A 12,733-nucleotide genomic window follows, 5' to 3' on the forward strand; every position below is an offset into this window, starting at 1 on the left:
TTATTAATATTATTAATATTATTAATATTACTAATATTAATATTACTTGGACAATATTAATATCTTTTGTGTGTAAATATTTGTATTCAAAATATATGCTAACATATTACTTTTTCCTATCTACATTGAATTTAAAAATATTTTTGTTTTCCACAAAAATACCTTGCGACAGAAATTTCTGTCGTACATATGTTCGACATTGTTCTCTCGTACGCAAGCATTATATTTTTATGGCACATGTTTTATCCGAATGTTTGGTGAAAATATTTGGTTACACATGGAACATCAAGTTCACTCAATGCCATAAAAGTCCAGCATCGAGCGATCGAACTCAGAAATAATTGTACATTAATTTCTTCGTGTACTCTACTGTGACAAACAACGTGGCGGTCGCCGGTATCGTTCGTATCAGAGTTGGCATCAATCCGTTGTACAGCGCACCGATACCCTCTCGCCTCGCGATGTCTTTGAAAACTATCAACGCCGGTGTCGTGAGATTTTTCACCTGGAGAAAAGATACCTCGTTAGAAGCCACAAGTTTTCACGCGCTATACTTTCCAACAAATGTGATGTCCTATTTTTTTATTTTATAGTTAAGGGGATTGGATCAAATTCTCTGTACGTTTCATTTGTATATTTACAGCGAAGAAAAAGAAGTCCTCCCTTTCAGAATATACAGAATGTTCTAAACTACTTGGATTTACCACAAGGACGAACCTACCTGTATTCTGCTTTTCACCACGTCAGCAGGGAATATCACCAGCCAGAGCACCGTGCCCCCGACCGCGCCGGCCACCATCGTTTTCTGCCAGCCGATGTCATCTCTGCTCTGACCAGGCGCGGCCAGTAACTGCCGCGTGGCTTCATAGCCGCCGAAGAAGAAGAAGTAGCCGGGCATCTCGCGGGCTATCGTCGACGAGAGACCTGTAAACAGGCCTCTTACACCTTGCTCCCTAAGTATCTGTGTCGTCAATTTCCACGGTCCTACGCGCTTCTGAGGGAACAACGACGTCTCGTCACTTTAAAAAGTTAACAATTTTTTGCGTTAGAAATTGCCGGACGCATCACGTCGGCACCGTGCTATTCACCCTAGCTTTGCCCGCGACGTTGTTGCCGGCCGCCTGTGTCTCTTCCACCTCCCTCATCGCCTGCAGCTTGCACTTTATCAGCTCGGTCGGGCACAACGTCAACGAGGAGAAGAACGCGGCGAAAAAGCCGGCCCAGGCGTTGCTGATGGAGCTCAGCTCCTTCACGCTCTGCACATCTGTATCGATGAGGGACAAGTGACGCATGATAGATGCATATATTGCGCAAGCTGCGAGCGACTCAAGTGACGTCATATTTGACGCCATAGTTACGTTGTAGCTTGCTTAAGGTTCCATTAAAATCTCGAGTAAGTTGTACCGTTATAGTTCTCGATTCGGAGGGAAGTATATACCCGTGAAATGAGCGATCGTATTTTGGCACACGCCGTATGCGGCGAACAACACGGAGTTCTCGGCGACGTTGGCGACCACAGCCGGAATTGTGCCGGCGTACAAACCCCTCGCGACGCCGTCTGTCTTCACCGTGCGCACGAGACAATCCACCATGCCCTTGTACATCGACGGGAACGTCTGCATCTTCACCTTGACCGTGTCCAACGGTTGGCCCACGTAGACGAGGGCTACGCCGCCTGTGTTGAAGAAAAATCTCATTCAGGAGGTTCCTCATTCTCTTGGACACGACGATCCGAGTGTCCTTCTTCCTTCCTTTTTGCAGTTTCTTTTAAGAGAAGATAATTCTTATCGCCGTTATAAACGGATAGACATTGATAAATTTTTCTAGGAGATACGCGATATTGTGTAATTATCTGTAAGAGCGTGTCTGGAATGACTCAGATAACACCTTAGAGAAGCACTCCGAACGAAAGATATTCCCTATTTCTTCGGCTTTCTGTGGCAAAGTCAAAAGATCTCAGATAAGAGTTATTTGTCTCCTTGAGGAGAAACAGGCGGGAGGTGAAAGAATTGTTATTTACTTTTTAATCGTCGTTGCGAGGAGCAATTATCGTAAGCTACATGATCTTTTTGAACGACGCCCAAGCGTGTTCGTCCCACATTTCTCAACTGCGGGAGTGCGGGGGAGCGTGATCTCTCGCACGCGAGACATTCAGTTTGACTTATCTCAGTTCGTCACTCAGACAAAAGATAACGTTTCGGGACCGCTATCCCCGCAAATGAATCTAACGCGGATGATTACGACCTCGAGAATCAACAAGTCTCGGGACAATATGACAATTGGTGACAGTTTTTACGTTCGGTAGATTACAAATTGCCGGAATAATAAATTATTCCATCATTTTAATCATATAGGTATTATATAAGCTATTTTCTATTCCTGCCGAGCTTAACACACTCTCGATTAATCCGTTTCTCTATTTTTCATCCCGAACAAATTTTACTCCCTTCCGCGCGCTCTAAAACCTTTTTTATTTTTATACTTGTAATTCCATAAATAAATCTTTCCCTGATATCGCTCTGGAATGTCGATTTGGAAGATCGTCACGATATTGTTCTTCTAATTATGATGCCCCGTTTGCGCGATATTGCGTTATGAATGTAAACGCTACAGCTCAGCTACAAATAACGATCGTTATTTGCAATAATAATTGCGGGTGTAATCAGCCGGCTTGCTGTAATGTGCATCGTCGCTCAGGTAACTGACATTTATCGTAGTGCTTCTCCAGACATTCTCGACACGGCTTGGCAAGTAAATGACAAGATTTTATGTCAGGAGCACATACCGAGCGAGCCGGCCACGAAATCAATCAAGCCGCTCTTGAAGTTGCCCGCACGGCAGTTCCCTTGTTTCAGCGACACGTGGTGCTGCTTGTCCGCCCCGATCGAAGCTGTGTCTCTCCCCGTCGTCATTGTTTAACGTTTTTCCGGATTTCAGGAAAGATTTCACAGTCATATGCGTCTAAGCATCAAAGCGAATCCAAGAATCACTACACGTCGCGTGCTACTGGCGGTCGCGTGTTTCGCAAGACAATATATATACACACACACACACACAACACACACACACACACACACACACATATATATATATATACACGTTGGAAGGGGAAAGCCACTATCGGCCAGCCATTTCTCTTGCACGTTGACACGAGAATGCATCAACAGGGCCTGTGATGTACAAAGGAAAACTGAGATAATTAACATGATGTTACTTATCAATCAATAAAACGAAACCTATTATCTTTTATTTTATTGCAACTAGTAGATTGAGTTTAAAAGTGATTATGAAACTTTATACTCTTCCTCACATCCTGTGTATGAAAACAAGATATTAAATTATAATTATATGTATCTCATTTTATATCTCATATTATATATACCATGAGCAAATCTTCCTGTTGAGATAACGGCTTACTATGCCATTGTACTAGCTCAAGATGCAATTTCATTTGCAAGTTCATTTCATCTGCATATTTTGGTTATAGGATTTGCTCATGTTGTTCTAGATTTTCTTGCATCAAGTGCTACAGTCTTGTTCATGAAAATATTTGCGATATTTTATACTTTTGCAACTCATTGTCACGGTAACTCTCATTGTTGGTAAAGTGCTTTAGATTTAAACTCTTGATATTGGAGATGGATATTTTTCTAAGTTTTTGGGAAACTTGTGTGATAGTACTTCCATCCAAGATTTACATCCATACATGCATCATTCTTTCATCATCTTTCTTTCTTTTAAAGTAATTCTCGATTATTATTCTTTGATTACTTTGTTCGTATATGAGAAGTCAGTAAATAAAAAATCTGCATATATATTGTAATGTAAATTGTAAGGACATTATATAGGAGGATAAAAGTATCTTATAGGTTATATAATACTTCACTCATTTCTTTCTCAAGATCATCCGATGTATCAACCTTCCCTTAAATAGACTTATGTAGCATAAAATTATATCACTTTACCTAAGATGTAACGTCAACATTTATATGTCCAATAATACAAAACGCAAACGATTACATCTATGGCTTCTATTTTAATACCGTAACAGAATGCCAAAATCTTAAAACGATAATAGCATGCTTTGCAACATGCTCTGAGCAAATGTTCAAGAGACATATTCGCTAATGTCTATTTACAGAAATAACGTTAACGATAACATTAATAAAATTGCACTAATTAAAAGCCAACACCACAACGTCGAATATTTGATACTTTAGCGGACATTTTGAGACAGCAGATGGACATTCATCCACCGATAAATCGATGTCTGATTTTTTTTTTCGAAAAGTCGATTACTTGCCTAAAAAAAGTTTTTCGGATTCGATTGTTCCCTACACATCGATAGTTCCTTTTACTTCGATGTTACTAAATTTAATTATCAGAGGCATCGCATCTTTGTTGCACAAGTCTGATCTTGTATTTCAGATCGTCTCAAACTCATCTTAAATGTTGCAAGGGTTGCTTAATTTTTATTTAATGTCACGCGCCGTAATTATGCTGCATTAAAATATATGCAAAATGTATCCGAAGATCGCACACTCTCGTGTACCTTAAAAACCAGAAGGTACCGCAGTTGCCGAAAGTACAGAGGAAGGTGCGCTTGGGTCGCCATGGGAACGCGTCCGAGTCATCGGCGATCTTCGGCAATCGTCGTGATCGGCGTGGGGCTTCGCGACGACAAATTCCCTAGGACGCGATGCCCGCGGTCGTGTGCGCCTCCGCTGGAACGGCGACACATATGCCCGACGGACACGACGACGTGCGCGACATTGTGCGACATCCCAAAATATGACTTCGCCCCGCGGCCGCGACTGATAGCCGTCGTCGGCGCTTCGCCGTCGTGTGGTCGTTTCTCTCTCTTTCTTTCTTTACCTTTTTCCTTCTCTCCAACTCCTGGAATTCTCGCTCGCTCACTCGCTCGCACGCACGCACGTACGTGAGAGAGCGAGTCCGAGAACGCGTCTTAGCGGACTGACGGCTTCGTCGCCGTCGTCGTTCGTTCTCGACCGATCGAGAGTGCAGGCAAGCCCGCGAGAGAGCCGAAAGCGAGACAACAATAACAACTACCCACGTCTGAGGAAAAGTGCGCGCTACGTTGCACAGCGCAACGTGTCGCTGTGCTGTGCGTTCCTGCCCTTTTGTACCTTTGGCTCCGCTGCGAAACTGCCATGATAACTGCTGCTGCTGCTGCTGCGCGTCCCTATATCGCGACACAATAGGCTCGTCGCTAGTGTCCTAGCTCATAGGCTGCCCGACCGTGCAAGATGCGAGTGGTTTATTCTCCGGAGAGCATCCTCGCGGTAAGTACACGTGCTGGCGTCGCGCGACGACGCGTCGGCGTCGCGGCGTCTGCTCTCGCGACGTCGACGACGTCGACAACGACGACGACGATGACGAGCACGACGACCACGACCATACACACACGCATCGTGCACGCACACATACGTGCGCTACTACTACTACACACACACACACACACACATCATACATACACACACAGGCACACATACACGCGCGCGCGCGAGGCTGCCCCTTGCGCGATTCAGCACCGTCGTGAAGCCTGTGCCTCTTCTTCGTCCCCCGCCATTAAACCTGCCCGCGACGCGTACGCTAGGCCAACGGTGACGACGCTCGTCGTGGCCCCGCGAGGATCGCGTCGGCGACGCCGTTGTCCTCCCAGCGACAGTGGACCGTTATGTCGACGGGCCTGCTTGGCGTGTCGCCCATAGGTCGCCGCCGTCGCCGCCACCGCCGTGGCGATCCGGTCGATACGACGACACCCGACGACGCTCGTCCTGTCCGTGGCGCTGACTTCCAAGCAACGGCTGTCGACGAGCCTGAGGCGACGCTCTGCTCGTCAGCCAGCCGAGCTTCGAGGAAGCGTGCGGAGGCTCACGAGCTCGGTCAATAAGACGAGGCAGGCTGCGCGACCGTCTCCCCTTTTTTTTTGTGACAACGAGCTGTGGCATCGTTGCGACGGGAACTCGTTCTGGGGGTTCATTGTCGAGCAGCTCGTCCATCGGTGCGGTTCACATCGTGTTTCTTCGGTGTCGTCGGAGTACGCAGTGTACGGGTCGTTTGTGGCGAGGGAGGGAGAGAGAGAGAGAGAGAGAAAAAGAGAGAGAGAGAGAGAGAGAGAGAGAGAGAGAGAGAGAGAGAGAGAGAGAGAGAGAGAGAGAGAGAGAGTGTGTGTGTGAGAGAGTGAGTGAGTGAGTGAGTGAGTGAGAGAGAGAGAGAGAGAGAGAGAGAGAGAGAGAGAGAGAGAGAGAGTGGACGCGATCTTGTCGAGGACCGAGACGAAAGTGTGTTGCACGGATTGTTCCTCCGAGTCGCGACACGGGATGACACGTGTGTTTGGAGTCTCGGCGAGAGCTTCCACGGGAAAAGTGCTCTCGCCGCGGTATTTGACATTTTGATGAACAGCTGAGAGCTACGTCGGCGATGACATCGATGGTGTAGATAAGCAATGTGCGGCGACACTCGGGACGATATTTCGTCGGGAAACGTCACCGTATTCCTTTCGATGGATGGACTTGTCGATTGAGAATTGGACGGTACTATGTGTCCCGTGCGGTTTGCATCGCGTGCTTGCTGCTCTCGTTGCACGAAACAAGGGTGTCTGATGGGCTTGGTTCAGGTTCGAGGATGATACACCTCTTTTATTGCCGTTTCGTCCCTTTGGTTTATTTCTGCGGAATGCGGTGTCGTGGTTTAATGTTGATAATGACAAATCTGACGATTCAATAGAATATGTCGTTCTACAAATGTGAACAGAACCACGATAACCTTTGACAAGAATATGTTAACCTGAATTTGTTTAATAGAACCCATTGTGCCGATTGTGCTAAAGCAAATCTTTTCTCATGGAGATGCTATGTGTTCTTTTCTTGCATTTTCAGTGAAAGTCAGTGTCGCAGAATGGTGGTGGATTGCTATTCGATTCAGGCTTCAGCAACTATAGGAAGAAAGCAGGAGCGAAGGTTAGGTTGCACAGTGGGTGCAAAGATGCAAACGAATACCGGTGGTGGAGGAGGTGGAATGACACCTAAAGAGCTTTGCGATAATGATGACCTGGCCACGTCTCTTGTGTTAGATCCCTACTTAGGATTCGTCACACATAAAATGAATATTAGGTACTGTGAAGTCATTCATCTATATATCGTGCATATATATATACTCATGTCTTTTTACTCGCACTTATATCATGTATGCTCGTATACATGAGACTGATCTATTGAATCATTGATTTGCATAATAGATATAGACCATTGAAGGCAAACAAGGATGAACTCCGGAAAATTATCTGTGAATTCATCCAGAATCAAAATTATGAAAAGGCTTACAAGAAATTGATGGGTGGGGACTGGGGTGCACGGCTTCCTCATACAAAATCCAAACAGCAGCAAATCAATCTGGAAAACCATGTAAGTGTCAAGCAGAAATACATTGATTATTTTATGTATAATTCATCACTCACTGCTCTTTGTTTCACACTTGAGCTAAACTTCAAGTTTGATTGTGCGAGGGCTTTATATATATTTTTTTTGATAATAATAAAATTTACCATGGTATAATAGTAATGCTCGCTTTTGCAGGTTAAGAGATACTTGCGAGTTTTTGACAAGGAATCTGGATTCGCAATAGAGCCATGCTACAGATACAGTTTAGAGGCACAAAAGGGTGCCAAAATATGTGCCACTCGCAAGTGGCTGAAAAACGAGAAGATTTCTTGCCTCGTCGGTTGCATAGCAGAGCTTAGTGAAAAGGTTTGAAGATGTCACGCAACACGCATCAAGAAGTCCGTTCAATTTCATTGAAAAATTGAATTCGGATTTCCTTTCCTCTATGTCCGTATTTTCATTCAATATCGCGTATACTGTTAGGAGGAAGCCGCATTGCTACACCCTGGCAAGAACGACTTTTCCGTAATGTTCAGCTGCCGGAAAAACTGCGCCCAATTATGGCTGGGACCTGCTGCCTACATAAACCACGACTGCAGAGCAAACTGCAAGGTTGGTGATATCTATATGAGATATGAACGCAATTTGAAACTCACTGCTACGTTATCGCGCATACAAACACCAAGATATTGATTTCATTCACGGTGCTGCTTGTAGTTCGTGCCGACGGGAAGGGACACGGCTTGCGTCAAAGTGTTGCGCGATATTGAGGTGGGCGAGGAGATCACTTGCTTCTATGGAGAGGATTTCTTTGGCGACAATAACTGCTACTGCGAATGCGAGACATGTGAGAGGCGAGGTACCGGCGCGTTCGCGAGTCAGAAGCCGGGCGAGGAACTGTCGTCAGGTACGAACGCGACATTCACCGGAAAATCCCGGAGAGACGAAACATCATCGCGAGCTTCGTCGCTAATTCGAGTTTGCCCGTAGGTTACCGCTTGAGGGAAACTGATAACCGAATCAACCGGACGAAACATCGGCAGCAACCGTTGAACAGAAACAAGCAGCAGGCCGATACCGCTCTCACCGAGCGGAACGCAGTTTTGGTCGGGAACGTGGCGGTCGCACCGCAGTCTCTCAGTATGAAGGAGCTGCGGCGCAAAGGACTCACCAAGTACGACGCCGAGTTGCTGATCGCGCAAGGCTGTCGCTTCTCGGACATCAATCAGCAGCAGCAGCCAGCCATCAACAACGGCGAGAATGTGCTACAGACCAGACCTCACCCCTCCGCTTTGACCAGCACTTCCGTTACAAGGAACCTCCGGAATAAGCAGATGGGCAAGTTTGATGGCAGCACCGCTGACGGGAGCGCCATTAAAACTACTCAGCCGCTTAGAGCGCCTAGGTAAGGTAGACCCGTCTTCATAATCGCGATTGAAACTTGTCTCACGTAGGATACTCAGATTTGAGTATAGAATTAAATCTGAGTTCTTTTTTAAGTTTGCACGTATGTTAACAATTTAAAATTTGTCTCGTGTAAAATGGGACACACGAATTATAAAAAAAATATCTCTATATCCAACCAATCAAATTCTTCGTACTTAAAATTTATATCTATGCCTCTTACATGAAGATAGGTTTTAAATAATTGTTATTGATACGTGTCTTAGTTATAATTATATATGATGAATATTACATTCGTAACGTCGATTTAGTAAGAAAATCTTATATCTTATTCCACCTTAAAAATCCGATTATTTCATATGTAAGACAAGTTTTATATAACGATTATTAATACATGCCTTAAATCTCTCGGACGCTCCACTTTTATCTGAACTTTTGCACTGACGACTGTCGATTTTGCAGGCTTCACAAGAGAACGGAATCGAAAAAGGGCAAGCTCACCGTAAAATCCCGGTCCCCGTGTCTCAGCAATTCGGTAATCAAGGATACGGAAGTGGCAGACATCGGTCATCGTAAGGAGGACTCCGACAGAGTGCCGGTGCACGAGGAGAGTCTGTACTCGCGATTACAGAAGCAGATCCACTCGTTGAACGCGGAGATGGAGCACGGTTTCTGCGTGGAGGAGCCGCGGCGCACCGTCGTGACGGAATCCTCGAGCGAGGGTTCGTCCTTCCAACGAGAGTGTCCGTTGCGACTGACGGAGGTGTCGGAGAACACCAGCGAGTCCAACGGCGACTCGGTTGAGGAAGAGCGGGCGATACCGGACCTCATCGCGGAAGTCGACGCTCTTAAGCCAGTAGATAACGTTAATTCTTCCAATTACAAAAAGGGACATTATAGTACAAACGCCTGTGATTCAATCCGACTTAGTTCCACGTCTCAAGTCCACGTACAATGCTTACACACTGCAGAACTGTTACCCGAGGAGGGCACATCGTGCCAATCGAGGGACAGTCGCGCTTCGTCGCCCGTGCGGGATAACGAGAGCGAGAACGATTTACGCGGCTCGACCGAGCGAGCGAGTTGCGTGAGCAAACGTTCCAAGTCTCACAGCAGGCAGTTCGTCTCGTCGGACGAGCAAGAGAGTCGCAAGATGCTACCGAGCGAGGAATCGTCTTGCGTATTCCAAGACGAGGACACCTCACCGTCGATCGGCGAGAGAGCTTCGCCCCCCCAGGTGGACTTTCGCGAGAGCGACGCGCGAGTGGTCGAGACGAGTCGATCGGACGATGAAGGCTGCGACGAGACGAGCCCCGCCAAGGTAATCGTGATGCAGAAGTACACTGTGGGCCGACAAGTGGAGAGTGAGAACTGCGGGAGCGCGATCGTCGCAGTGGACAACGCGAATCCGGCGGCTCGCTCGGACAGTGTCGAGTTTAGTGGACTGAACCCCGAGGGAATAGACATAGAGACAGCAGCGCCGACCGGGAACGTTTTCAAGTGCCGTGATAGTTCGATGCTGCCCAGCCAAGAAGGGCAAACCTGCTTCTTGACGAGAAGCGACGACGCGTACGTTGGCGGCGGCGTGGAGACATGTGACATCGTGGTCAAGCCCGACGCGACGGCGTTACGTTCTGCTGACGACGTCGACGTCAGGCTGAATTTCAGCGAAGGCAGTGGCGCACCGGCGGACTTCGGGAGCATGCAAGCTGCGAACTACAACGACTTGACCGGTCACACGAGTTTGGACGAGAACGTTCGCGAGTTCAGCTCGAAGAGGTCGTCGTCCAAACGGAAAGACGCGTCGGACGGCTCCTCGAGATCTCGCAAATCGCAGAAGAGACTCTCGAGCGGCAAGTCCAAGTCCAAGCACAGCGTGTTGTTGGACGATGCTGGTCAGCACGCAGCAAGCGACGGTGTGAGCGTCAAGAGTCACAGCAAGGCGAGCAAGAGCAAGAACCGATCGACCAGAAGCCAGAGGAGGGATCGCCAGAGGTCGGCGACCGCTGAGATCGGGGAGGCCGACGACGACTCAGGTATCCAGGGCGACATCTACGAGTTCAGCGAGAAGGAGAGCAACCTGGAGGACATCGGTATACTGTCCATCATAAGACGCGGCGGCAAGCACGAGACTCGTCATCATGCCTCCTCGATCTCGTCGCATCTGCAGGAGATGCAGTGCAACGAGGACTATAGCAAGACCGAGCCGCCGGTGCTCGTCCCGGAGGAGCCGTGGCCGCCGGCCACGGATCCGAGTCGAAGCGAGCACCACGCCACGGACACCAATAACGGTGTTCAGTCGGGAGCGAACTGCGACGTCGAAACGAGCCTGGACAGGTAAATTTGAGATAAGATGATCCGAAGCGGTTTCCCAGCGAGACTACGCTGCGTTTGGCTTCTTTTGTCTTGGATTTATCTTCAACGTTTGCGAACATTTCCGACCACTTCGTCAGTGGTGGAGTTAACATCAGGTTGCTCCTCTTTCTGTGATGAAGCGGAACGAGAAATGTTTACGGAATGTTGAAGAGCAATCAGATGTATCTTCTTGCTGCGTGCTGCATCAGCTTGGTGCGCGATGCAGTTTGCAAACATCGTCGAAATTAAAGTGATCTGTTCATAGAAGGATATCTCTCATTACACGCGTATTGGTGTAGCCAGACGAAACAAAAGACTCTTTCTCTTCCAGACTGGCAGCCTACGACGAGAACAGCAGAGCGCGCAAATCCTCGACCCCATCCGAGTGCCAATGGCGAACGAGCAGTTCCGACTGCCGGGTTTGTCCCGTCACGCCAGAGAGAACCGGTGGGCGGCTAAAGCTAACGTTGCGCATGAAGCGGTCGCCGGTGCTGGACGATATCGCCGAGTCCGGCACCAGCCTGAGCGAAGACAGCTATGAGCCGGAGTACGAAGTATTGCGCGTCGAGGGGGTGGAAAGGAGTAAACGCCGGAAAAAGCATAAAAGCAGAAGCCACGAGAGGGGGCATAAGAAACGCGACTACCCGCCGCCCATGAAGAGGTTACGCCTGATCTTGGGAAACGAGACACACACCATCGACTTGCCGCACTCTTAACAGCTATAATTTCTCTCCCCCTTTTCCCGCTCCCCCGCATCATCTCCCGTGTCCCCTGGCCTAGTCGTGAGGGTGCACGTGTAATATCAGTTTGTTTACGGACGAGCTACCTTTCTAAGTATAATTAAAAGAAGATTACACAGGACACACATACACATGCAAAACTAGGCCTCCTCGTCCTGCGACGCATGACAGCGAGTTCTCACGTCGCACTTGAAAAATACCTTTCGCGAACAAATTCGGTTTAGAGGTAGAACTAGCTGCATTTCCCTTCTCTCTCTCTCTCTCTCTCTCTCTCTCTCTCTCTCTCTCTCTCTCTCTCTCTCTCTCTCTCTCTCTCTCTCTCTCTCTCTCTCTCTCTCTCTCTCTCCCCCCCCTCCCTCCCTCCCCCCCTCTCTCTCTTCCTCTCTGTCTCCTCTCTTTTCGACTTTCTCTCTTTCTCTCTTGTAGTTCTCGTTATTTAAATCTAGTGATGTACACGTCTTATTCTTGTAACAACGAATCTCTGAGGGCCTATATGAGGGAAGCGTTAACCGGGAAAACACGCGTAGGTAGGGTTTTTTTTCTCTAGGTCGCGCTTACATGTTTTTCCCGTTAGAGTTAAAATCGCGTACGAGAGGCGGGAGAGTGGCTCGTACGCGACGCACGATGTCGCGAATACTTAACCGAGCGTCATGCAGTTCCATAGAGATTAATCGTTCGTGGACGCTCTAGCTAGTGCTAAAACAATAAGAAAGAGAGAGACGAACTTTGCGTGCAAATGACCGAGTTCAGTTCAACGTTTACGGTGAAATTATTCGAAGAAATCGGTCGTTCGTTGCGGGGGGCAGGGTCGAGCGATACATCCGGACCGTA

General features: G+C 47.7%; 2 protein-coding genes across 4 annotated transcripts; one reads left to right on the plus strand and one right to left on the minus strand.

Moving 5' to 3' along the window:
- Positions 1–49: 49 nt before the first annotated feature.
- Positions 50–4,219, minus strand: LOC105183368 (mitochondrial ornithine transporter 1). 2 transcript variants are annotated; one of them, XM_011141432.3, is made up of 6 exons: positions 3,966–4,219; positions 2,786–2,961; positions 1,439–1,675; positions 1,089–1,264; positions 722–994; positions 50–505 (listed from the first exon to the last, which is right to left on the minus strand). In XM_011141432.3, exons 2-6 carry the CDS (start codon positions 2,910–2,912, stop codon positions 332–334), a joined length of 987 nt encoding a protein of 328 aa, XP_011139734.1. In that variant the 5' UTR covers positions 2,913–2,961; positions 3,966–4,219; the 3' UTR covers positions 50–331. The 2 variants fall into 2 exon arrangements, with proteins under 2 accessions (XP_011139734.1, XP_011139733.1); XM_011141431.3 differs by having other exon boundaries at positions 3,887–3,968.
- A 511-nt stretch (positions 4,220–4,730) lies between these two features.
- On the plus strand, positions 4,731–12,185 carry Hmt4-20 (Histone methyltransferase 4-20). 2 transcript variants are annotated; one of them, XM_011141433.3, is made up of 9 exons: positions 4,731–5,303; positions 6,903–7,136; positions 7,262–7,427; positions 7,599–7,769; positions 7,887–8,015; positions 8,121–8,310; positions 8,394–8,808; positions 9,270–11,144; positions 11,494–12,185. In XM_011141433.3, the coding sequence occupies exons 2-9, from the start codon at positions 6,922–6,924 to the stop codon at positions 11,876–11,878; spliced, it is 3,546 nt and encodes a 1,181-aa protein (XP_011139735.1). In that variant the 5' UTR covers positions 4,731–5,303; positions 6,903–6,921; the 3' UTR covers positions 11,879–12,185. The 2 variants fall into 2 exon arrangements, with proteins under 2 accessions (XP_011139735.1, XP_011139736.1); XM_011141434.2 differs by lacking the exon at positions 4,731–5,303 and adding an exon at positions 6,232–6,640.
- The last annotated feature ends 548 nt before the right edge of the window (positions 12,186–12,733 follow it).

This window comes from Harpegnathos saltator, unplaced genomic scaffold (assembly GCF_003227715.2).
Source record: "Harpegnathos saltator strain DR-91 unplaced genomic scaffold, Hsal_v8.6 scaffold9, whole genome shotgun sequence".
NCBI lineage: Eukaryota > Metazoa > Arthropoda > Insecta > Hymenoptera > Formicidae > Harpegnathos > Harpegnathos saltator.

Bases quoted from the DNA above. Each gene is read 5' to 3' on its own strand.
- Hmt4-20 (XM_011141433.3), top strand. From the start codon at position 6,922: ATGGTGGTGGATTGCTATTCGATTCAGGCTTCAGCAACTATAGGAAGA. The intron at 8,311-8,393 runs GTACGAACGCGA...GTTTGCCCGTAG, and splicing joins GGGCGAGGAACTGTCGTCAG to GTTACCGCTTGAGGGAAACT. The intron at 11,145-11,493 runs GTAAATTTGAGA...TTTCTCTTCCAG, and splicing joins GTCGAAACGAGCCTGGACAG to ACTGGCAGCCTACGACGAGA.
- LOC105183368 (XM_011141432.3), bottom strand. From the start codon at position 2,912: ATGACGACGGGGAGAGACACAGCTTCGATCGGGGCGGACAAGCAGCAC. The intron at 1,676-2,785 runs GTATGTGCTCCT...TCTTCAACACAG, and splicing joins TTTCGTGGCCGGCTCGCTCG to GCGGCGTAGCCCTCGTCTAC. The intron at 995-1,088 runs GTGAATAGCACG...TTGTTCCCTCAG, and splicing joins ACGTCGCGGGCAAAGCTAGG to AAGCGCGTAGGACCGTGGAA.